Source organism: Azolla caroliniana, unplaced genomic scaffold (assembly GCF_043228905.1).
Source record: "Azolla caroliniana isolate FFs.n. ecotype wild unplaced genomic scaffold, voAzoCaro1.0.p SCAF_12, whole genome shotgun sequence".
NCBI lineage: Eukaryota > Viridiplantae > Streptophyta > Polypodiopsida > Salviniales > Salviniaceae > Azolla > Azolla caroliniana.
The window spans coordinates 8,730,541-8,757,272 of NW_028230447.1; the positions used below are offsets into that span (position 1 = coordinate 8,730,541).

The following is a 26,732-nucleotide window of genomic DNA, read 5'->3' on the forward strand; positions in this document are numbered from 1 at the left end:
AGGTAATCCTACTTGTCATACAACTTGTGCTACATATGTATATTGTATGTATTTTGGAGATGTCATCTCATTGGTGATAACCTTTTTACTCAGCAAACTAAAGAAATCTAATCATATAATAAACAATAAGCATTTCAACAACCCAAGTATATCCAACCAAAGAATCTCAAATTTGGGAGGCACTTATATGAACTTTCCATTCTACAATTTGAAAAGTGATTTTTGGACATCGCACGTGCAAATTACAAGAAGATTGGGTTGTTTTCCTGGAGCTCAGGTATGAATCAATAAACAATATGATGTACAAAATAATGATAAATGTTGGGTTAAAAGGTTAAATATAAAGGTATTTTATATAATATGTACCAAAATTTACTCTTTAAAGTTACGTGAAACGTTTCGACTTGGGCTTTGGACAAACAGGAGCACGAGAACAACTAGCACTAAACTTGGGAGCAGAAGAGGAGCGATTCTTCTTGGGAATTGGGGAAGGTGGTCGAAGAAAGTTGGCAAGCGAGCGGGTTTTATAGGCATTGCCGGTGGGAGGGCCAGAGGCAATGTTCACATATTTGTTGAAGCTTGCTTGCAAGTCACACAACATCTTCTTGATGTCACTATGACAATGCAATAGCTCGGCCCGTTCTGCCTCTCGAGTATTCATCACCTTCACCTCCGCCCATGTGCTCCCTGTTAACCGTGCATGCTCCACATTTGCACTTGGGTTTGCCTCAAAAACCTCAATTTGTGTGCTCCTTGATGTGATACTCTCCGCAGACTTTGGTGTTGCAGCCACCACTTCTGATCCCCCATTTTTGAAGCAATTGATAATGAAACGTGCATTTGGTCCCTCATCTTCTTCATTTGTCCTATCAATTTCCGCGCATTTTAGTCATAAAACATCATCCTACCCCGAAGGTAACCCCACTATTGCCTCATTTTTCATTAATACATTGACAATATATCATACAAAAATAATTTTAGATTCTACTCCACCCCATGGAGGTGTAAGATGTTTTTTATTTCTCTTAATATGTGCTCAATTCAAGCGATTCCACAAGAGGAACCACTTGCTTTTCACATCACAAGGTGTTGCAAGAAATAGGATCACACAAATTGAGACAACTACTTTAATTCTCACTAGGGACATGGTCTTTCTTTGAAGTAAAATATCCTTAACCCAATATGGGAACATGGACAAGACTATTTTCTAAATATCCTTAACCCAATATGGGAACATGGACAAGACTATTTTCTAAATATCCTTAACCCAATATGGGAACATGTACAAGACTTTAGATTCTACTCCACCCCATGGAGGTGTAAGATGTTTTTTATTTCTCTTAATATGTGCTCAATTCAAGCGATTCCACAAGAAGAACCACTTGCTTTTCACATCGCAAGGTGTTGCAAGAAATAGGATCACACAAATTGAGACAACTACTTTAATTCTCACTAGGGACATGGTCTTTCTTTGAAGTAAAATATCCTTAACCCAATATGGGAACATGGACAAGACTATTTTCTATTCACATCAAGGCCCACATTGTGACTCCTCTGCTTAGGCATGAGAGCTGCTAACTACCCTTCACAATGGGCTCCATCACCAAACTAAAATTCATTCTGATATCCTCTCCAGAATGCGTGTCACCAATTATTAATGTAATATGGTCTCTACAAATAATTGGAAATAAAGGATGCACTAACTTTAGAGCTTCATGTCTTGGATTGTCAACAAACGCTTAACCAAAAATCATTTCTCGGTCAATCGAGGACTAACTTTTCATATCGATTGTGACTAAAGTATAACATGCATATGATTTGTTATCACATTCCCCATGCCATAATTACGGATGCACAACACCCTATGATAGCCAAACAAAAAACGTTGATGAGATATTGACTACTTACAAATTGATATCTAATAAGTAATTAGTTCCCAATGATACACAACAAGAAACTTTGAGATATTATCCTTCACATGTTGGGAAATAATGAAAGCTTTCCTCGCATTAATTTTGATTATTGATGGCTGAAATGTACAATAAATAATGTTTACTTTGATTCAAACCTTGGATTGACTTTCTCTACTGATCTATCACTGCGTTGAGTAGCATCACCTCGGAGACACTCCTATTGTCAAACACAAAGTATTATAAACCAATAAATGGGTTTTCAAAGAGGTATTGCAATTATGTATATTTGAGTAATAAAAAGTATCTCACAGAGTCAAACCTTACGATCAATTGTGTCCTTGTGAAACGAGGTTGATGTTCCATCATTTTGTACCAATCTAGCACAATCAATGAGACGATGAATCTCCTTCTCCACATACTCTAATTGGATGTGTGGTGGCTCATTACTATAACTTAATACAACATTCTCTCTTTCTAACTCCCTTTGTATGTTCCTTACCATCTTCAAAAGTGGATCCCCTTCACCATTTGGCCCTGATTGCAAATAGACCTCTACAAACATGGTGGAATAAGTACAACATATGCATGTGGTTGAATATTAACACTCAAGTTAATGACCATCTCATCAAAGTTTGCCATTATTGCTTAGACTTTTCTATTCTTTTCGAAGCACAACATCATCTAGAGACAATGTAGTGGTTCAAGCTTTTATAAGCGTGAAGTTTGATTTGCACATTTTTCTAAAACTGAGGAGTTATGGTTTTCTCTTATAATGTTTCTAGAAGACATTTTATGACCATATTTAGAAGCAAGGGAGATTGGATCACATCGTGCTTTGCATATATCAACTAGTTAACAACTTCAATAACCAATAGACCAATATAATATTTACCATATATGTCAATGGATTACATTGCAATTTTCCTAGGACTATCTATAAATGATTCAATCCTACATTACTATTAATGGAATCACTTTAATGTGACAATTTAATAATAAAACATATGTGTTTGTTGATATTGTGTTAACCTCATCTCTATATAAATGAATCATCATACTATGAGGTAGAAAGTACCAGAAAGACATCCAAGCATCCATCCAAGGGTAGACTTCTTCTTTAGTAGCTCATTTTCCTTCTCAAGTTGTTTCATTGCCTTTTCTTCCTTTTTCCGTCTACGACTAATGAGCTCATTCTTCATCTCCAACTCAAGCTCTAGTTTTTCTATTTTCTCCTCAAAATTCTAAAATTGGAATCAAGATATTTTCTTTAGTAACATGATCAATCGCCATTGTAGATGCAAAATGTGGAATTTAATGATGTCATGGTGTTGAAGCTTATGTGTTAACTATAAAGACCATGCAAACACATCAATAACGAGAAATGAATTGAGATTCCACGACATAAAATGAATTAAGGAATTGTTACACCAAGGATTAAAGGCTATCACCTTTGGTGACATTATTTGGCCAAAGTTATCACCAACGTTGTTTTAAGAGTAGATTTCGCTAGATGCATTCTCATTGAATTAAATATCCAAGAAATATACCATTATGAGAAGTTAGAGCCTTTTGAAAAAGTAGATGTGACAAATTGAGCAATTCATTCTAGGTCTAGAAGTTATGTCACAATGATAGCTTAAAGAGATTTGTGAGACTCTTTGCTAGCCTTTGTCCACAAGGAGATTACATGTTATTCATGCAAGGTGCAACATAATTAGGAGGTATGGTGGATATTGAGAGAGAGGAGTGGCAACCCCCTCATGCCATGCCTCGATGAACCTACCTTCTTTGTGAACATGTCTTCCTTATACAAGCCCATGATGTTAGTCCTTAATCCTTCATCTAATATATATATATATATATAACAATCCTAAGAGGGAAAAATGTCCCCAAGCTTTATTCTTAGAGATGTATACAATATATCCACATATATAGAAAGAGAAAGAGGCCAAGAAGGTGTTGTAAAGGTTATCCAACACGGGATTCCACATAAAAGAAATTAGAGGGCCATGCATTTAATGTGTTCACCTAGTAGATTCATGGACTTGAATCCCCTCCCCTACATATACTTGGTAGGAATATTGAACCCACTTCATACCCCATGGTTCTCTAGTAGTGAATTGGTTTTGAAATCTGACATTCCCCATGGTCATCTAACAAATTAGTGAGATTGTACATTGTGCATGGGGTAATCTAGTGAATGGTTGTGGATTGTGCACATTTTTCCCATATTCTACAATGTAGTAATCATCTAGGTCAGTGGTGCGGATTGTAGTGCATTTTCCCATTAGTTGCGACAAAATCTCCTAGTAAAATGAAATTGACATTTAATGAGCCAAAGTGTCTGTGTGTGTGGGTTAGTATTGTATGCATGTGTAGGAAGATGGTGTGTGATTTGAACCACTCAAGAGAGAGGGAGAGCGAGAGAGCGAGAGAGAGAACCTTCTCGCGCATGCGTTCCTCTTGGACGAGGCGGGCGGACATGAGGGAGTCATGCTTGTGTGCGAGCATCTTCCTTCGGGTGTCATCGAGCTTGTCGAGGGCGGCATTGAGCCCTTCTTTGAGCCGCCGCTTCTCCTCCTGGTGCCTCGATTCGGCCGCATCCCTCTCCAGCCTCAGCCGTCCTAGCTCCTTCTCGAGATACCCGACATACTCTGACAAATCGTCACTCCGGTGCCGGTGGTGACCACCGCGGGACCCCGATGTGGATGCCGACCCTTCCTCTTGGGACACCTTCAGGTAATGGGATATGGGGTGGGCTGCTCCTCCGCCTCCTCCTGATGCTACCTTTGTGGCCATGGGAGTAGGTGGAATGTCCCTTCTTGGTTCACTACTAGGGCAGGGCATTCATTCATCATCTATAGTGTATCCCATCCATTCATTCCTTTACAAAATGATCCCCCTCCACAGCGTACACTACTATCTCATTGATATGCACCATACCAGCATGAAGCCATGGATGGATGGATGGATGGATGGATGGACATTTGGCCCTTCATATGATGAGGCTGTTTCTCTCTTTTTGTTTCCTGATGTCTTCGCCTCACTTGCTTGGACGTGCAGAGACACAGAGACAGAGACAGAGACAGAGAGGAGAGAAACGCAAACGCACGCGCAGATGTGGTAAAATGGCGACGACGTTTCAGTCTCTCAAACGCAAAAGCACTCCTCCATTCTCATACAACATACATACATACCCACTACAATATGTACACAGTACTATACATACATATGTATGTATGTATGTATGTATATACTCTTTACGTATACACATAAATACGTATACATACGTACATGTATATGTAACGCAAAGCACTCCATTCATAGAATATACATACTACTTACTATATGTATGTGTATATACTCTCCATGTATACACATAATACGTATACGTACGCATGTATGTATGTATATATATATATAGCATGAGTATAGTAGTACACATACATTATACATGTGTGTGCGTGATTACACACACTAATTGCACATACAAGTATATACTCCACGTGGGGTATGCAATATTCGTAATATATCGTACAGATGGTGTCGCGCTCTCCTCTACAAATCCGGCTGCAAAAAAAATCCCTTTGTGTAGGTATGTTGCATGCTTCTGTGCAATGATGTCATATGTCTAATGTTGTTTTTGTTCTTCAAAATCCCACTAAAAGCATGGAGGCGAGTACACATGGATAGGACACAAGCGTTGTCGCGTAAACGCGTGTGCCTATGCTACTTAAGTGGAACCAGAGGGGCCTTGGACCAGGAAGGACGTGAAGATTAGGAGGAGGACATGATTGTACGAGGACTCAAAGGCTCCAAGGAATCGAACATTTTGAGAACTCGAACGCTCCAAGACTAGAAGTCTTGGAGGACTCGAACTTAGCAAATGACTCAAGCATAGGCAATGCATATGTAGATACCAATGTGAACATAGACAACGATAAACGACGAGAGAGGCTAGTCATGTGGTTAACGGTTTAACACACATGATTAGTGCATGATTAATGGCAAGACACCAAGATTAACACTCTATTTGACAAAGGAGATTATTTCTTACATATGCAGAGTCAGCTTTACTAAAATAAAACCATGAATGTGGTGGCTAAATTTACGAGTTTTAAAGTAAACAAGTATGAAAAGAGAGAATGATGGGGGCAATGTAAGCTCCCAATGAAGGCGAGTCGAGTGGACCGTCAAGACTGCGACTACTACTGATGGCTACGTTGCCATGGTGTTGAAGTAGTATCCTCAGGTCGCTCTGTGCTCCTACCAAATGATCGGTAAGCGAGCTAGGCAAATCCCTTTGCGAAAACCATCCATACGCAACGAGCTTGATGGTGATGGAGGTTGCAATGACCACCTAAGTAGAATAGGTGGTAGCGAAGAAGAGTTGAAGAAATGATATACCTTCACGGAAATCTCTAAGATCGAGCTACAAATGCCACAATATGAACATCGAAAGTGGAGAGCTCAAGCTAACTTGAAACACCCAAAAATGATGCAAACCTAAGAAAAAAATTGAAGAAGCGAGCCCAAGAAGCCAAAAATTGAATAAGACCCAAATAAGTTCTCTTCCCCTCATTTTATAGGGAGAAAGGTACCTCATTTGCATTAAATGCAAATATTCCTCTTTTTCTTTATTCTCCTTAATCCACGCCGCATTGGCAAATATTCGAACTCTACACCTACAATACCAAGTCAATGGCTCTATCAATTTTAGTTATTACATTTATATTTTCATATTTACATAGGCACATCTCACCCCCTCCTACTTTTGTTTTTTCACACGTTTTCCACCTTCGAGCACGCCACATAACGACAACGTAAGCTCTATGAGGCCAACTTCATACATAGCTACCATATATAGAAATATGTATGGCTAACCCTCACACACACATGTATGTATGTATGTACGTATGGACGAGAACACGTATAGAACATGAAATCAGGTACATAAGTGTGAACACACATGCACAAGACATGAAGATGGCTATATACGATCGAGGACACAAGTACTTCGTATAGGGCAATGTTTATGTAAATATATAGAAGGAACAACTAGTACGTGTTTGATACATTGGGCAACACAAATCTTAGCCAAGTGTATTTGTGCATCAAATAATAGTAAATTGTCCCCAAATTGCCAACTCATCTAGGTCTTGCTATTTTATTTTGTTCTAGTTTTTATAAAAATCCTACTCTAACAATTTTGGGCAACAACTCTATTAAGAGTGCCATTCCTTTATGCATATGTGTGTATATAATTATTATAGATATTTAGAGATACTATAGGGTGAGTAGGATCACTAAGAACATTATAGTTACTAATCAACAAAGTTCCCTTTTCATGCATGAAATAGTTGGAAGGCATGTATGAATGCCGAAATCTTATAGAAAATCAATCTATTTCTCGTGAATATGATGTCTTTATAACTATTTCTAGTTGGCAAGTTCTTGTTCGTGGTCTTGAGAACAAGGGTAACAAATGCATCAAGGCTAATGATTTAAGCCACATTAGTTCTGAATGTATGCCACATCGATTACAACTGACTATGATATTATTGTAAGCAACAAATGTACTAGGATGGATTTGCAGCTCAAGTCTCAAGAGCGTTTTAAGCACAATAAACATGAGGGGCAAACATTGATTGTATGCCACATCCATAAATTGTTATATGTATTAGGAATCGGCAACGGCTCGGTTCAAGCCTAAACCGAGCCGTTAAACCATTTATAAATGCTTTGGTCGTTTGGTGGTTCGGTTCAGGCTTGTACTTCGTAAACAGTTTTGAGCTCGATTTGGCAAGGCTCAAGCTGAATGAAACTGAATTGTTCACAAACCAGTTAAGGCTAAATGGTTTGTCCAAACCGATGCTTGGTTCGAGTTTGAAAACTTCCAAACGAGTTAAAGCCTTAAAAACACTTTGGTTTTGGACAAAGGCCAAACCGGTTAAGCCGAAACCGAACCATTGCCGGTTTCCCAATATTATTACATATGCCACATATATTTCTTGTCCTAGAAGAGAGTCACTAGGAATTTTAATGCGCGTAATGAACCCAATGATTTTGTGCCACACGAGTCACAAGCAAGTGGTGAAGAAGGTGAGGCGGGCGGGCGGACGTAATCCATGGCCACCGACCGGACATCAAATATCATCAGCCCCCGAGATGAGCCGAGCCGAGCCGAGCCTAGCCAAGCCGAGTCCCGAGCCCCCATTGGCCGGCCGTACGTGCCACGTCAGCCCATCCCTCCCTAAGGAGTGGGAGTTTTCCGGGCTTTCTTGGTTGGGGAGCTCCTTCCTTCTTCCCTCCTTCTCCTGTTCTTTCCCTTTCATCAGGAGTCAGGACAGGAATGGTGGTACTGGTGATGGGTAGGCGAGCTATGGCGATTCAGGTGAGGCACGCCTCTCTTTGATGGGATGGATCTCTTTAGGCTCTCCTGCGTGCTCAGGTTAGGGTCTCTTCCCCCCCTTTCTCCATATTACCCCTCTTTGTGAAACCAAAACCCTTGACCTCAAGAAGTGGAAGCGGATTTCCTCCGTCTTTTTTTTAAAGATTAGGGTTCGAGTTGAAGTTCTGAATATCTGTCTCCGCGCAGAGCGCGCGGTATATCATATCTGCGATTCAAATTATCTCTCGGTAGCCTTCCTTTTATGCAGTAAGGGCGAGATTCTAACCTTATAATACCAAGATTAGCTGGAACCAGAGAAGAAAATTAATCCATTTTTTCTTGAATTGACATGATAGACACTGATCAAGTTTAACTGATATCAGCGAAGAAAATTTCCTGTCTTCTGTGTTGGAATAAAGGGTGTGGATGCCAGGAAACGAGAGAAACTATGCATGAACAGTACTCTGATAGGATTTTCCTAACCCGAAAGAACCATCATTGAAACCTACATTTTCATTTAAAGAATAACAGATTTGGATTGGGAAAAGTACAGTATTTATGGTTAAAAATTCTCTCTTGATAGCTTTTTATGCACATAAGCAAAGTATCGAAAGCGTGGATTGTAATATCATCTAAATAGAAAATCAGCATCTTTTTGTGCTGAGATGATGGGTTTGGATTGCAAAAAGTCTGAATTTCATGGTTAAGATCTCTCTTGAGAGCCTTTTATACATATAAGAATAGTACTCTCACCTTAGCTTACCAGCATTCTTGCAGAGAGGACAGAATCTATGGCTAAATTCTCTCTTGAAAACTTCATGTAAGCAAGGTTTATTCATGGAAAACCAGCTTTAGTTACTATCATAGAAATAAAACCTCTGTCTTGATGTGTGTTGAAATGACAGATTTGGACATGGAATCCTGGTTAAAGTGCTCTCTTGATAGGATTTAATTGTATAAGGAGGAATTTTCTTACCTACAAATACCAACTGTCAGAGAAGAAAATCCGTCTTTTGTGTGTGTGTGCGTCTGCGCGTGTGACGAAAGAAAGCCATGCCAGATCTAGATGCAAGAAGGTCAGCAATCTTAGTTGCCTGTATGGCATGCAAAGTGGCAATTCTTGTGATATTAGAACATTTGCAAAATGAAGAAGATGGGGGTGGATTTTCCATTTCTTCACAAGCTCATATCCTTCCGCTGATTCACAAACTTCAATGTATGATTGTTGCCATAGCTCAGCATAATGATAAGAGAAGGAAACTTACACATGAATGGTGGGTAAAACCTCGCTCAGCTGGATGGGCAAATAGAGTCTTTGCTGGAATGATAGACATTTCTACATTTAGAAGCCATTTCCGAATGTCGCCTTCCACCATGGAATGGCTTTGTCAACAAGTAGCCCCTTTGGTTGAAAGAATGGATACTCACTATCGACAATGCGTACCTGTGAAGAAGAGAGTTGCGATGGCTTTGTTTCGATTAACAACGGGAGCTAAGTATTCAGAAGTTGCTGAGAAGTTTGGTTTAGGTGAATCAACTGCTTTTATATGCACACGGCAGCTTTGCGAAGCTCTTTGCTCTCGGTTTAAGCATTATTTGGCATTTCCAAAGCCTGATTCTCTTGCGAGAATAGTGAAGAAATTTGAACAAACAAGCGGTTTATCCAATTGTTGTGGTGCGATTGATTGCATGCGGTTCAAGATAAGGAGGCCAACGGGTCCACATGCGGGAGAGTATTATGATGGGAACATGTTTCATAGTGTTATTGCTCAAGTTGTTGTGGATGCAGATTCCAGAATTCTCAATATTGCAGCGGGATTCTCTGGTGGCACTGGTGACTCTAAAGTATTACGGCTCTCAGCTTTATACGATGATGTTCAATCACAGAAGCTTCTCAATGGTTCTTCAGTCCATCTAGGGGGTGGTTTAGATATACCTCAGTATCTTGTCGGTGATGGAGGGTTCCCACTTTTACCATGGCTTATGGTACCTTATGAAGATGTGGATTTTCACCCTTATAAGGTTCAATTCAATCAAAAGCATTCCATTGCTCGTCGATCTGTTTTGAGAACATTTGCCTCGCTCAAGAAATGGAAGATTTTCGATAGAGCTATGTCTGTCGATGTGAAGACTGCAGTGTCTATGATTGGTGCTTGTTCGATCTTGCACAATATGCTTCTATATAAGGGTGAGCCTCTTGATCTTGATGAAGATAGGCTCCAAGATTATAACAAACATGATTCATTGATTCAATATGATAAGGATTATGTAGAGGATGAAGAAATATCTTCAGAGGATCATGTGATGGCCTTTCATATTAGAGATGCCCTTGCTATTGGGACAGAGCAGCAGGATCCTTAAAGTATTTACATGAATTACAAAGAAAAGTTTATATAGCTTCATCAACAACTTAGTTCCCTCTTACCGAGTTGGAATTTGATGGCATATTATCTGTCATGGAGAAAATATCATCAGAAAAGATTCTATTCGAGACATTGTATCCTGACATTACAGATTTACGTGACAGGAAACAAAGTTTTCCATGCAAAATGACAACTCCTTTCTGCTATACGAAATGATCTATTAACAATATTACTGAATATATTCAAAGATCAAGTGACTTAGAGAGTCTCAAATCCAAAATTGGTTCTAGTCTTGTGATGCTTTTAAAAAAAGAAAGATATTTGGGTTAAACAAATTGAATGCAATAGTTTTGTTTTTGGCCATGTAGAGGAGCTCTTTGGGTTAAACAAATTAAATGCAATAATTTTGTTTTTGGTCATGTAGAGGGACTCTTTAGGGTATGATGTTAATCACACACCTATTGAAGAAGAGAAACTCTCTCATTGAATCATGGCTTTCTATTGGTCCTTAGTTTTGTATTAAATTTTGCAGCAGGCTGTTATTCGAATTTATCCTATTTCAGTAGGCATGGCATCCTATGCGTAAGGATATCGCAACCTGTTTTTATCAAAGAATTAAGTATAACTGCATGAATGCCAGAGTGAAGGATCATGACAATGATTGATGTGGCCCTGTAAAGCTGACATGCCAGGTATATGACTTTGGTATACGATATTGTGTTTATATATAAATGAAGCCTTTTCCACTATTTCTCATGTTGTGCATATATTATTTGGTGTAGGTTTTCCTGGCATCAACGTTAGTATGTACATTAACCCTGAAGACTTCAAGCATGTTGCTTGTTTGATCACCATTAGCAATATCCTTTGCTTCATTGATACAAATCCCAAGCCTGACCACCATAAAAAACAAATAGTTCATAATAGTCAGAAACCTCCCTAGGACAATTTGGTGGCCTAGCTACAAAAGAAAGCATCAGAACTACAAGGTTATTATCAAGCTTGTTGCCAATTTGCATCAACTTCAATATGAACATTAACCTTAAACATTCCAAGGATGTTGCCTGGTTGATCACTACTAACAATATGTTTGCTTCATTGACACAAATACCAAGCCTCACCACCATAAAATAACAAATAATTCATAATAGTTAGAAACACCCTAAAGCAATTGGTGGCCTAACTAGGAAAGAATGCCTCAGAACTACAGGTTATTGAATATCATGTTCATGGTGGCAAATGAAAAGCAAGCCATGATTTATAACCTTAAAATATTGCCAAATGCATCAAAGAGATAGAAGTAAACCATTCATCAATAATTAAGTGGACTAGTGCAAAGGGATAAATCCACTAGGTTCATCTAAGAACGTTTATAAAATGACAATGTGGTCAAAGTTTAATTTTGCAAAAGGGGTTAAATTTACTTATGCAAAATTAAGAAGGGATAGAAAGCAACATTTTGCAGAGGGATAAATCCACTACGTTCATCTAAAAACATTCAATGGCTTTTATTTAAAATTCTCTAAGATGCAAAAAATCGTTCTCTGCTGCTATCATCATACAGCATTCAAGTCTGGCATCCAGCCCATTCACTGCAATTACTAGATATGCTTAAACCCCTCTTAAACTTCACATTGCATTTGAAGTATATACTCCCTGCCAATGACATCTTAGTGTGATGCACTAATAACCTCTTATCTGATGATTTCTGAAATAATATTACATCATTATGATTATAGCAATGGTCTAGATATTTAGAATTATCAAAATAGGCAACGCATACAAATGTCCCAATCACATGAAAAATGAAGATTAAGCACAATCACATGTGTATTTTCTTTTCATTATTTGATTTTTGTGCCCATTGTTTCACTCTTTTGCAATACTTTTAATCTTCTAAGATCAGTTTGCATCCAAAGCGTGCCAAAATGAATTTAAAGCACATATATTTGTATCTTTAAAATATATTCATTCATTCCAAGAGATCTCTCACGTTGAAAGATATTCATACATTTGAATCCCTCTGCTCCTATTTCTATACAGGTTTTGAGGCCTTATATACTAATTGATCCATAAACCATACCACAAAGATCATGGGATTAAAATTGAACTGGGGGCAAATGGCACAGATATTCACGTGTAAAGTGAAGGATAAGTGACTCCTACCTCTCTAGTAGCATCACCATTACCAAGATAATTCTCGTTATTTATAGCCAAAGGGTGCTCTCCTGAAATGGTAGTTTTTCTAGTCTTATTGTTCTTTAAAGTGGTAATGTATGCAGCACTTGGACTTTGAGGTCCTAGCTCACCATTAACCATTGAAAATGATATGCTCGATGAAGCTTTGCTCGCAGCAGGTGGTAGCCCTGTTTCATCTGATATACTCGATGAGGACCGGCCTGATATGATTTCATAGTTCAAGGGCAATTCTTCCAATGTCTGCAAGAATATTCAAATGTCCCAATGCATGTTTCAAGAACAACGTGAGTTCATTATACATTATAAAGCACACAGAAAATATATAATACGAAGCCTCACTCATAAATATAAGAGACTTCACGCTTTCTCATAAGTTACCATTAACATTTGAGATTTCAATTACATAAACATGATGATGTAATGGTGCAGTGTGGAGTTTTGTAACATTAATGTTGTGGGTTTAAGTCTTTACCAATGGTTTGCAATCTTGCACACTAGCAGTTTGCACTTGAAATGTATACGTTTACAACATTGTCATTGACATGTTTTTCCACAGCACAAGGAGTGACAACATACATTGCCATTTACAAGGCTATGCTGACAAAGCTTAAACAATTGTGAATTGCACAATCACATGAGGAACATAAAGATTATGGATTGCACAAGCTCAGTAAAGGAACAAAGATATTATCTTGGACACAGCTTACATAGGCAGCCTGGTGAAGAACACGGAGCACTTCTTTACAACGTTTTCGCTTCGAAGCTACTTCTTCCCTCTCTTGGAGCATCTCTTCAAAGAGGTTCTCTCTGCAAAAATAAGAAACACGCAAGACATAGTATCATCAATTTCCTCTACATCCACAGAATTTGTACATTACATAGCTCATACATTATACATCAGGAGAGAAGATGAAGAACCTGTAAAGCTTCCTGATGAATACATTGTGAAGATCACGTTTGGTATGATTGACCTACAAATTATGTAATCAGAACAATGCATGCTCTAACAAATCATCCTTAATATACACGATATAAGAAAATTACCAGAAAATGCATAATAGCTTTTGGCACAGCATCTTGAATATTCTTTCTGACAATGTCATAATAGGACTTGATCAACATACGAGTTATATCTATCTCCATGGAATCTTGCTCAGACTGAGTTTCAGATGCCCTGAGCAAAGCAGGTGGCTGAAAATGTTGATGTGATTGAGAAATTAAAAATCTAAATAATATAGGCATCACAGATTAAAATTCATCATATGACAATTTATAAAAAAGGCAATTCCATGTACCTCCCTCAGCTGAATTGTTGCAAATCTTGGTTCTAAATTGGAAATCGGATCACTGAAATTGTTGGTAAATGTAGTGGGGTCCATTCCATTTGAATGAGTAGTGTCATTCCCACTGAAAATTGATGAAATTCCCCAGCTTCCTCCTGAAGAAGCAGCTGAAAAGAGAAGATATGAAGGGTTGAAATTTGAACGTCTTAAGAGGGTGTCAAATTTTAAAGTTTTAAAAAAGACCCCTTGGTTTTCCTTCATTTCCACAAAATGCCTCCTGAGTTCTTTGTTGAGCAGTTAGGATCAACATCCCTTTTTTCTCAGTAATATGTGCTATTTGAGCCATTATATGTTCAATTCATCTCCTTTTTCTCTTTTCCAGAGATTTACTAAGTGAATTGGGGAAATAATGAAAATTTGGGACACCTGGGGAATAAAGAAAAAGCCTGGCATATTTCAAAGTTTTTATCTCCTTTTTCTCTTTTCCAATGATTGACCAAGTGCATTAAGGAAATGATGAAATTTTGGTGGCAGTTTGGAAATAAAGAAAAAGCCAGTCAGTTTTTGCAAAATACAATACCTGCTGAAGTATCAGATTGTATATTTGAAGGATTCGTCCCCTGGCACAAACACAGAAAGATAATATAATTAAAACAACCCTGTACACTGGGTTTCAATTCACAGGAATTGCTAAATATACAAACTTGATCCACTTGAGTTGCCCTCCCAAGGATGGCCCTTGACTTTGACGGTAAAGAATTCCTTTCTGTTAAAGGATCTTTCAACTCGCTGCTATCCTGTAGACAAATGCACATTAGATAACATATACAACAGTCAATAAGTAAATAGAAATAAAGTCAACCTTTGACTGTCTCGCAATTCGATTTTGTTGAAGAGCCAATTCTACAGCTTTGCTGCCACCAATGAATGATGGATGGGAAGTATTTATGTAATCCATCTGCATAATATAGTGTAAAATAAATACCCAGCAAAACAGATTTTAATAGGAAATTGTATACAACAACCAAAAGGTCACCTCCATTTCAATCAGATGGCAAATCATTGTTTCTGCAGGTATTAGTCCATCACGCAAGAAATTGGCAACAACCTCTTCGACTCGTTTCCGCAGGATGGGAAATCTCCTCAGTTCATTAGACTCACAACGATGGGCAATCTGAAATGTTAGATTTTCTAATGTTCTCGTCACACAAAATCATGTTCACTATGCTATCACCTGAGCTTATACATCATTCATGACAAAACAAAAGAGGTCTTCATGCACACAATCTGTGCCTTCACACTTTTTGGCACATCTCCGTGCAAAAAAATCTCTACCATATTGATTAAGCTCTAATATCATTCATCACAACATAAAAACGAAAAAAATACTGTAAATTATTATAAAACCAGTCTTATATATTAAATGCATGTGAATATGGTAGAAAAATAGAGAATTGGAAGAAAGAAAACTATATTTACGTCTGTAGGATACCAAGAATGGATACATCAAAATGGCCTATAAGACCAACCAGAGATTACATCTGAAATTTTTTTCTTGTCTTTCAGAATGAGAAGTGTAACTAAGTAAAATGGAAATAAGATAAAAGTGACTGCAGAATCTTGTTATTGATACATGTACAACTCAGATAGATTGAAATTTTTGTCTTCAAAAGATCTTTAGCACAGGTTGATCCACGATGGAGAAACAAAATCATGTACCTTGACAAGCTCATCATATATAAACCGTGCACATTGCAAACTTGGATCAAGCAATCGAGAAATCTGTCGTCGAACTAAGACTTCAAATGGTATCTGTAAGATTAAACCTATACATAATTATTTCCATGAAAAATAATCCAATGTGGTTTTATATCTAACAGAACTTGAAACCAGAATTTGCAATATTGAGATAAACTAAGAATATTAGATAGATTTTGAATTTTCAAAAGATAAATGAGAAAACATATGAAACCAATGATTACTCAGTTGATTGTTTCTGATGAATAGATATTGGCCATATAAAAAAAATCAAAGAATGCAAATTTATATTACATTATAACAAGATATGATTGGATACTGCATAAAGACATTTTATCATAAGCATGATTGGCACTATGGTAAATGGAAAACAATTGAAAAAACCTAACACCGTAACATGACTTGTGAAATTCATAAAGCAAAACACATTTTTCTTGTCTAAAAACTACTGAAGAGGTAATATCAAGTTTTTCCCACCTCAGGAACAAAAATTGTGTTCTTTGCTCCTGTGGCATTTTGAATCGCTGTCTTAATATCTTCATCTGTCAAATCTTCACAAGGTTCAACCTCCTAAAATACATTTTCCCAATAGAGTAGATTCAGTACTGTAATTATATGAAAATGCAGGGGTATAAATTAGCTGTATTGACATTATTATGGATCTTGATTCACTTTAACTCACATTGATGCTTTTAACAAAGATGTTCTGAAATATATAATGGAGGCGTGCCCCTCCTGACAATTCTGATGTTGACATTTCTTCGTTGTTACCATTGATAATTGATGAAACGCCTGTTTATATGAATGAAAACATTTGATTATATTGTTGCGGTAACCTCTTCTCATGCCCATATCACTTGAGGCAAATGAGACCCCACCTTGCGAATATCGTGTAATGATATTAAGCAGCAATGCAGCTTGCCCTGACTGGAAATGAGTAACAAAACAACACCATAATTAGGATCAGGGTAATTTGGAAACGGTTTTCAAGGTTTTCTACTTCCATCTACATTTGTATAGTTTTTTGTGTATATTGGACATCGAGATAGACAACCGCCATGTATTAGATTATCTCTTTTTTGGTTGGACTCATTGATGCAGTAAAACCCAAACTGAACCATCAATTTAGCTAACTTTCCCTACTGGAGCAATTTTAACTAAACAAAGAAAAATCTCCTTAACATTTTGGACTCACAAAGGCTTAAAATTCAAATCCATAGGTGCATGTTTCTCCTTGACAAGGAAATTAACATCACGTTACACTCAAAGATTGGCACTACTTTTGGTATTTATTTAAATATAATTAGTGGAAGAGGATGCAATAAGAAACAGCCCAAACCATAGACATTTCAAGGTATTTCCATTTATCAGAGTAGAAGAAAAGTTTCAGGACTCCAAGATGGTTAGCCATTAGCTCTAAAGCTGAATTTCAGTTCTATACAAAGAAAGCGGTTTGTTTAAATAAGGCCAGGTCATGGTGTCAAGTGCACCTCTTCAGAATTAGTATCTTAAACCAGTCCCCTACTCATCCACTTATAAATTTAAGTAACTTTATGTAGGCCCAATTTTATAAGCGGCTCACACTTTTTTAAATGTATCTTACTATATATTGACCAACTGATCATATAATATCATCACTCAATATATTAACATCTTTCAAGTGACTAAATGCACTATAACCAAACAAGAAATTACACATTAACATCTTTGAAGTGACCAAATTACATTTTAAAATGCTGTCTCATCTCTAAGACCAAACCAAAATAAATGTAAAGTACAGAAAAAGTAAAGAAAAAAGAATCTACACACACGTCAGATTCTCATGCCAGATACGTTGTACATCGTCTTCGAAAGATCTCTAACGTGGGCCGATCTAGAATGGAGAGGTTTCCAAAGCAAGGAAGCGCCTGTGTTGGTGGGAGATAATGACATTTATTTATAGATGACAAGGGTGGTGAGGTTGTAGTCCACAAGGCCGTGGCCTAAATGCATGACAAATTGCTATTGTCCGACCTATTGTAACACCTTTCCAATGTCCTAGTTGTTGACTTGTAGAATGAGTAAGAGTGATGGGGCTTAAGAAAGCTGTGATTCTTCTTTGTTTATGAGCTTGCATGGCTATATTGTCCTTCAACAACTTCTGTTTGGATCTCTTCAGATCTAGCAAGTAACGCCCCAAGCACCGTTCATTTTCCATTACCTTGTGCAAAAGGACATAACCTTTCTTAAAGAGTCACTGGTATCTCCCTCTTATTTCATTAAAAACAATGTTCTTCAGATTCCATTCCCTGATGAGACAATCGGCAAATTCTTTATTCTAGAGGTATTTGTGCATATCTGCCTACCTCAATCTCTAACGGATTGGAAGAAGTTCTCAGCTTCTCTATCACACTGCACACTGCACAGTGCATAGGATATATGTATGTCCATATAAGAGGTCCTGATGATGAATCCATCCTCTAATGTACTGCAGCATGGACTATTCCTGGCTTATATAATTGAAAATATATAGGAACTGCAGTATGGATTAAGACACAGAATTCAAAGGAACCAAGACAAAAAGGTGTTGAAGTATTCTGTTGGTTACTTTTTTGACCAGTCAAGAAGACATTTTGTCCATGTAAAGAAATTTGAGTTGCATTTGTTTGATTGGTGGTGGTCTCAACATCTTGTTTTTCTGAACTGGCTTCTTGGCTTTGTGCCTCACAAGACTTAAGACACTCTGTTCCCTTCTAAAAGATGGTAGGGACATACATATTCTCTGCAAACTTTGGGTTTTACATCATTTAAGGAAATTTTTTGACCATGTAAAAAAAATGAAGAAGTAAAATAAATAAAAGTTTTGACCATATAAAAAGTTGACTTTGGGTTTTACATCATCTTGTCCAATTTTATGAGTTAAAATGAAGAAGTAAAAAAATGAAAAATAAAAAATCATCATTAGATATTGCCATAAAAGAACAAAAAATAACCCCTTCTGGGTGCACTAGTTGTCATTTCTGTATATATTAAGTCCACAGTGGTATTTATTACATTTCAGTTTTGATGCACGAGAATTCATCAATGTTCATCATTAATTGGCTTTTCATTTTATCTGAGTTAATTTATCTCTTGTTTTTTGATAAATTACACACTGGTGGATACTTTATTGAATCCCAGTATTGTTTAAAATCTATTAAAATCACAAACATAAAAAAAAATATTGGAAACAGCAGGAATTTTTTTTCCTGTGTAACATTTTTGCAATATGTTTCCATAAAGCTCTGAACTAAACTCAATTTGGGACTAGATGCTTTTATCAAAATTTCATAATTTACATTGTTCCTCCACTTTATGCTTCGGGAGGCAATCATAAACTCAGGAGGTCACTTACCTTTGAGTCTGTAAGTTCACCATAACTTGCCAGCTCTTTTGAAAGGGCAATAATCTGTGTATTGATGCGTGTTTTCATATCAGGAAGTAATGCCTTGATATGTTGCAAAAGAATCTAAAATAGAAGAAATGTATGTTATGCAAAAGGCTGTAGAACAAAAGCGGATTGAGTGACCATAAACAAACCAATGTAATGTCATAAGCATACACTGTTCAATTTTATTGCTAATTGAGGGATACCACAACGATCAGATAAACCATGATAAATCTGGGAACATAAATAAAGAGAGAAATCAGTCTTCAAGAATGTGAAATATAGAAAATGAAAAGAAAAGAACTCACTGGACGAGAGCGGAAGAAATTCTCCTCATACAAAAGTGCATCTTGAATACTTTTGTTTCTAGCAATATCCTGTTATAAAGAAATAAATTATGTCAACCATCAGACAAGCTGAGACAAGAATTCTCTTATTCTTCTATTTTGTTAATGTAGCAATCCCTCATCGCCCACTCTTATGTATAAACTGCAATCTAACCACCAAAAAACAGTAGTAGTCATTCATATGGACAGATGACGAATAAATAACACAAGTGAAGTAAATATTACCCAGAAAACTAAATTAAAATAAACAAAGTAGCAAAAAAGGAAAACATATACAAAAGCTACGAGAACAATCTCTGACAAAGAGCACTACAACCATCATTAGAGAAATAAGAAAGGGCATGAAAGACAGATTCTTTACCTCTTGACTGCGATTTACAACTCCAATATAACCCAAACGAAGAGGAATTATATTCCCAAGGAGTAAGTTCCGAGCATCAGTTCCCCTATCCATGATATCCAACTGTGTAAAATTTAAGAAGAAATAAGAACAGCAGAAATGAAATATCTGCAATCTTCCAAACGATGGACACATCGCAAAAGTTGAGGTTTTAAACCTTGGTTATTACACCCTAGCAAGAAAATTACACCCTAGCAAGAAAATTAGAATAAGTAAGAAAAATTTTAAGTTCATAAATATTGAACTGATTGAAAATTAAACAGAAAGCAGCCTAAGGGATTGACCAGGGGCAGACGAGGAAAAAGAACTCGAGACTAAATAGTAAATAGAATAGGAAAAAATCTAAAATACCCCTAAACTTCTCTTTATTCCCCCATATGCCCCAGTCAACCCCTGGAAAGGAGAAGAAGTGGATGATTTGACCATATAATCAATCAAATAGCACACATAATATGGAAATATAGATATAATTGACAATATATTTGCTCCAATAGTGTATTTAATTTCTTAAGAGGAGATTGACAAGGCATTTGGAAAATGACGGTTCATATGGGTATTGGGGAAATAAAGAAAATTGCAGGTATGTTTGTAAGTTTTTCCCTTGTAGAAGGACAAAAGTATTTTAATTACCATCTGGATCAGCCATTCTTGCCATTTGAAGGGAATCTGAATTTGCCAAATCTGCATTGGCTGGTGATACGGCTAATATGATGCATGTCTCATGTTTGATGTAGGAAAGAACCATAGTTCTCACTCGAGATTCTATATCACTTGGCTGATCACCCACTGGAACCTTAGTGATGCCAGGTAGATCTACTAAAGTAATATTTAACACACGTGGTGAGAAGATTTTCAGCCGAATTTGTTTATCAGAAATGCCTTTATTTGATCCTAGTTCCCTTTCAGTCTCTGCCTGCAAGTTTCAAAAGAGTTTAAATCAAACAAAGGCTTTGTAAAACTGTCTTTTATTATTGATTCAATAATAAAAGAAACAAGCATTCAATCTTAAATAAAAATGGGAGATTTTCTACACCTGTAGAGGATTCAATTAAGAAAAGATAAGCGTGTTAGTGAGGAGAAGCAAAAACCTGAATCTCCTTCCAGACTGATGAGAAATCAGTGAAGCGCTTTCCAGGAGTGTGTAAGAATTCACCCCATTCAACAACCCCAGAATTATCATCAGAATTACAAACTATCTGAATAAGTTGCAATACAAGAGGTCTGCGAGTACATATATCACCTCCTCGGGGCAAGAAATCACGTCCAACAAGGGCTTCTAAAACACTAGATTTTCCACTACTTTGGCTTCCAATCACTGCCACCTGAGGAAGATCAATTGACGAGGCACTGCCAAGTTGTGAGAATATGTCCTGAAGTTTGTTTACCAAGGGTATCACTGATTGACCTATCAAAACAGTGGGAACATTTCCTACAATAGGGTCCTTCTCCTGTGTGGCTTGCTGAATTATTGGATTCTCCTTGTAAACCTCCATTATTTACTGCTATGAAACACCGCCTGAAGCAGTTTCTGATGGAAACCCACTTCCTTACTATCAGTAATCAATTCCATATGTATGAAGTAAACTTTTTATCAAATAGAATTAAAACCTTAGGTATTTTAACAGAATGAAGCATGTAAAAAAAGACTCCAGGATTTGTCCACAGTTAAGAGAATAAAGCATGTTCATTTTGACAAACGGATAAAAGTTTAATAAAACAAAATCAAAAAAGAAAAAAGCCCATTGATATATGCATGTAAACTATATGCAAAATATTGTTTCTCTACTAATCCACCAAGTATTTTTACATACATAGAATAGAAGTAGATTATGAGTAGCAGCACAAATTCATTGGAATTTAGCTGAAGTTTCATATATTTATGATGAATTTTATTCTATCTATAAAATTTTCCAACCAGAAACTCACAAAACTCCACAGACATTACATGAATTAATGAACTTTTCATGAAACACTAACATATACCATGTCATGCACAAGAAAAATCAAAATAGCAATGAATATACAGATTAGAAGCAGACAAAGCTTGTCAATGATTATCTTATCAAAGGATTGCAATAAAGATCAGAAACAAAATTTTGAACACAAAGTTTAAACAGAAAAGATGGTAAAACAATAAAAAAGTTATAACTAACAAAAACTCATTGATGACCATTCAAAGACAAAATTGTATCCAGTTACGAAGAAAGATTGGAATAAAATGAAACGTGAGGTGAATGTATCATTCAACTTATACTATACATCAGTTAACGCATGAACAACGTCAAAATAAGAAAGAAATGCAACCAATAGAAAGCAATGATCATTAAGAGAACGGCAAGAGAACTATACCTTGCCAGACACATATGAATTGCAATAAAACACGACGTATAAGTAGAAGCAGACAAAGATTTTGATGATCACTCAAAGAGAACTTTATATCACATGCTGAGCAAGAGAGATCAGAACGATAATTAAACACATAGTTGAAACAGATTTAAAGGCATCGATGAAAGAAAGATCAACATAACAATAAAACGCATCTCATTATTGATTGTTCGAAATATTGCAAAAAGAAAAAGAAAACCTCCAAAACACTAACTGAACTTGACATTGAAACTTGAACCAAACAGATGCTCATGAGTAACTATTTAAAGAATCTCAAGAAAAAAGAAAAATTGTAACATCTTTTAAGAGGCCAAAATGGCCCATAAGAAAAAACAAGATATTACATCGTAAGTGTCATCTCGTCTTTGAGAACAACAAATCAAAATAAATTAAATGTTACTAAGTAAACATAAAAGTAAATAAAATAAAAAGATACTAAAGAATCTTTTTATCAGCACATGTAAGATTCTCAAGTCAGATATATTGTAACTTTTGTCTTCGAAAGATCTCTAGCATAGGTGAGATCGTGATCCATGGGGTTGGGCCATACATTCACAACAAATTGCTATTGGCCGATCTATTGTAACCACTTTGTTATGTCCTAGTCAGGAACCCATTTGTGTAGCCCTTGATTGACTTGTAGTTTTAATAGTAGTGATGGGGCTAAAGAAAGTTGTGATTTTCCTTTGTGGATGAGCTTGTGTGGCTGTACTGTTGTCCTTGAACAACTTTTCCATGTGTCTCTTGAGTACCATTGGTCCTCATATTCCATTATCATGTGTAGTGCACCAAAGCCTTGTTTAAAGAGACAATGGCATCTCTTGCTTATTTCATAAATGACACAACAGTGACAAACATAGTGTTCTTCAGATTCCACTCCTTGATGACACAATTGGCAAATTCTTTCTTCTAGAAGTATTCGAGCATATCTGTCTACATCAATCTCTAACTGATGTGATGAAGTTCATAACTGCCCCATCACTCAGTGCAATGCATAAGATAGATGTATGTCCATCCTCTGATGTGTGTAAAAAGTGTATTATGAAATGAGCCATCTTCATACCAAATGATATTTTAGGGTTGATCCATGTTGTTTTGTTTTCCAAGTTAATAATATCAGTTTGGATCACTCTATTCTTTTCCACTTTGGTCATGGTTAGATGGGGACAGTCCAAGCTATATTGAAACAGCTCATCACAAAGTATCGCAAGAGAAAGAAAAATCACAAGAAACTATCAAATATGAAATTGTAATAGAAAACTGCATTGAAAATATCACAGAGGAATGCAAAACAAAATGCATCCAAAATTTTAACAAAGGCGAAAAAAACTCATTTATGATCAATAAAAGCATTGCAGAAGGAAGGAAGTTCAGAATAAAGTGGAACAGGTCATCAATGATCATTTAAACGAGAGCTCAGAAAAACAATGAAATTGAAGTTGAAGTTGATGATCATTTCGAGAATTAACAAATTTGGAAGGGAATAAAAAAGGATAAGAAGAAACAACCAGACATGTCTCGTCAATGATAATTCAAAGGATTCATAAGGGAAAGAAACTATCAGAAGAAAAAAATGAAACCATGAATTAAACGAATTGGAAGAGAAAGAAAATGTCAACAGAAACACACATATTTCATCGATGATTATTCAAAGGACTACGAGAACAGGAAGAAGACTCATATAAAACCTTGAATTAAAAGAATTGGAAAAGAAAAATAAAAGATCAGAAGAAACAATGAAACACACCTAACAAATCAACATTCAAATGATCGCTAGAAGAAGAAAAGATTAGAAGAATAATGAAATGTGAAGTTGAAACAGAATACAAATAGATAGATAGATAGATAGATAGAAACCAACCAAGTAATTGCAAGAGAGAAAGAAGGATAGGAAAAACAACAAAAAATGTGAAATTAAAACTGATTCAAAGAATAGACAGAGACGAAAGAGATAAAATATAACATTCAAAGTATATTCAAAGAAAGAAAAATCGAGAAAAAAGAAATGAAACAAGAAAAGTTAAATCAGATAACAAAAACCAGAACCGCAAGACTATATTCAGACACGTGCATACACATCAAATAAAGGATCAGAAAAATGATGAAACGTGACAACAAGTAAAGGAGAAGAAGAAGATAGACCTTAACCAAGCATATCTGTTTTTCTTTCAGATTTTTGGAGAAAAAAACATCGGATTATTGGCAGAGATTTTACATGTTATTCTTTCAGAGCAAAATATCAAAGAATCATTGGCTGACGTGAGAAGATTTAGTTGTTTTCAGAGAGAAATTGGGGCTGATCATTGAACTAATTGCAAGACAATTAGGTAAGTACTTCGGTATGTATGTAACGTTATTCGAAGAGATAATGTGAGGAAACAATGAAAAAGCTAAGACGACAACTTACCAAGCATATAGAATCGAAGGAAGACAAAAAAATACAGCAACAGATTCACATAAGAGGAGACCGTATGAGATTCCTTTTTCCAAAAATAAGATCAAAGGATAGTTCTTCGTCTCTTAAGACAGTGTTTCCATGGCTGACAAGAGAGAGAGAGAGAGAGAGAGAGAGAGAGAGAGAGAGAGAGAGAGAGAGAAAGAGAGAGGGAGAGATGTTACTTGTTTTCTTGTGTAATCAGAGATTTAGAATTACATACCTTAGTTCATTTAAATTGACAGAATCTTGACTTATTTCGATGATACTGCGTTGTCCATGGCTGAAAAACAAGAAGGAAAGAGAAGGGAAAATGGAGAAGAAGAAGAAAACAGGGAAAGGTTTTCCTTATCGGAGGGAGGGTGTGATCGGAGAGGGAAACCACACAGAGAATTGATTCCGCAGATTAGAAGAAGAAGAAGAAGAAGAAGAAGAAGAAGGAGACGGATTTCATATCTTCTTCTTCTTCTTCTTCTTTTCCTTCCTCTTTCAGCTCAACCGATATTTGAATTTCTGGTTTTGGAAAATCTCCGAAATACCCCTGGGCCTCATGTATGTATGTATGTATGTATGGATGTATGTATTTGGAAAATCTCTGAAATACCCCTGGGCCTCATGTATGTATGTATGTATGTATGGATGTATGTATTTGGAAAATCTCTGAAATACCCCTGGGCCTCATGTATGTATGTATGGATGATATGTACGTATATATAGTGGAGCTACTAAAGAAGAAGAAGAAGAAGAAGAAGAAGAAGAAGAAGATGCATGTAGCAATGGGCACGGTTCAGGTTCGGTTTCTTCAAACCAATCTGTTTATGAACTCTCAAGCCACTTAAACCCAAAACATATAGGGAAAAGTTGAAACCATTTAATAAAAAATTTTAAACCTAACCATTTAACTCAAACTAATTAAAACTCTAAATAAACAAAAATACATTAAATTAAATAAGCATTTAAGTTAAATTTATTAAATCAATAAGAAACCATTAAATTACTAACCTATTAAGGTGAAAAAAAGAAGTTAATCAAAAACCAATCATCCGTTAAACCTAGAAATCAATAAACCCGAGATTTAGAACCAAACCGAACAGTTTATTAAAAATCTAAATCAAACTAAACCATTAATTTTTTTGGAAGCAATGAACCGTTAAACCCTGATTTAACGGTTCGGTTCGGTTTGAGCCAAAACCGCGCCCATTGGCAGATACATGACTCAATTGAGTCGTTGAGAAAGACAAGCTTTTCTATTATGAGAGAGAGAAAGAGAGATTTTTTTATCTGCTTCCAATGTCAAATTTGACCAATGAGACCAAAAATATAACATTTTCATTAATACATGTGAAAGTGAGTAGTGGCTCTTCATGTTCGAGAACTTTAAAGAGGGGAGATCATACATGCAACCCAGAAGGGGTTTAAAAGCCTTCTCGCATAACATCACATCCTCTTTGGTTCATGTCCCTTGGGGTGCCCCTTGAGTAGCGCACACACTTGCACACACATTTACGTGATAACAACGCTTGCTTGAATGTGAAGATGATGATAGGGGGTGTGGCGGTGAATTGAAGCATTTTTTCATTGGATCTTGAGAGAGCCTTCCATTGCAATGGTCTGAATAAGGACAAAGATCATGAGCTTATAGGCTTTGGTGACTCTAAAACATGTATGTGACATAAAATCAATGCATCTCTTTGTTTGAACCTTGCATCCATTCCTATATTCCTTCACTTGTGTTGTGGCTAACATTTTCTTTGGAATTTTAGGTAATCTTCATATTCGCCTTGTATGTGTAATCCCAGTTTCCTATCCCATTTAAAAATGTTTTCACCTTGAATTTCTAGGCATGAAATTTG

At 36.5% G+C, this 26,732-nt stretch overlaps 1 protein-coding gene and 1 pseudogene across 3 annotated transcripts; both read right to left on the reverse strand.

The window, feature by feature from the left end:
- Positions 1–267: 267 nt before the first annotated feature.
- LOC147857040 (uncharacterized) lies at positions 268–5,036 on the reverse strand. Of its 2 annotated transcripts, none has more exons than XM_087328086.1 (5): positions 4,356–5,036; positions 2,989–3,154; positions 2,233–2,465; positions 2,057–2,130; positions 268–866 (listed from the first exon to the last, which is right to left on the reverse strand). In XM_087328086.1, exons 1-5 carry the CDS (start codon positions 4,758–4,760, stop codon positions 386–388), a joined length of 1,359 nt encoding a protein of 452 aa, XP_087184212.1. In that variant the 5' UTR covers positions 4,761–5,036; the 3' UTR covers positions 268–385. The 2 variants fall into 2 exon arrangements, with proteins under 2 accessions (XP_087184212.1, XP_087184213.1); XM_087328087.1 differs by having other exon boundaries at positions 2,069–2,130; positions 4,356–5,032.
- Positions 5,037–12,616: 7,580 nt separating this feature from the next.
- Positions 12,617–25,203, reverse strand: LOC147857041 (dynamin-related protein 3A-like; annotated as a pseudogene). Its single transcript, XR_015530590.1, has 21 exons — positions 25,103–25,203; positions 21,149–21,588; positions 20,674–20,973; positions 20,218–20,232; positions 20,022–20,123; positions 19,622–19,690; positions 19,488–19,547; positions 19,281–19,394; positions 16,786–16,834; positions 16,590–16,699; positions 16,385–16,477; positions 15,869–15,961; positions 15,186–15,323; positions 15,012–15,107; positions 14,854–14,946; positions 14,730–14,769; positions 14,162–14,316; positions 13,911–14,057; positions 13,785–13,837; positions 13,574–13,673; positions 12,617–13,106 (listed from the first exon to the last, which is right to left on the reverse strand). The product of XR_015530590.1 is annotated as a dynamin-related protein 3A-like (transcript).
- Positions 25,204–26,732: the final 1,529 nt, after the last annotated feature.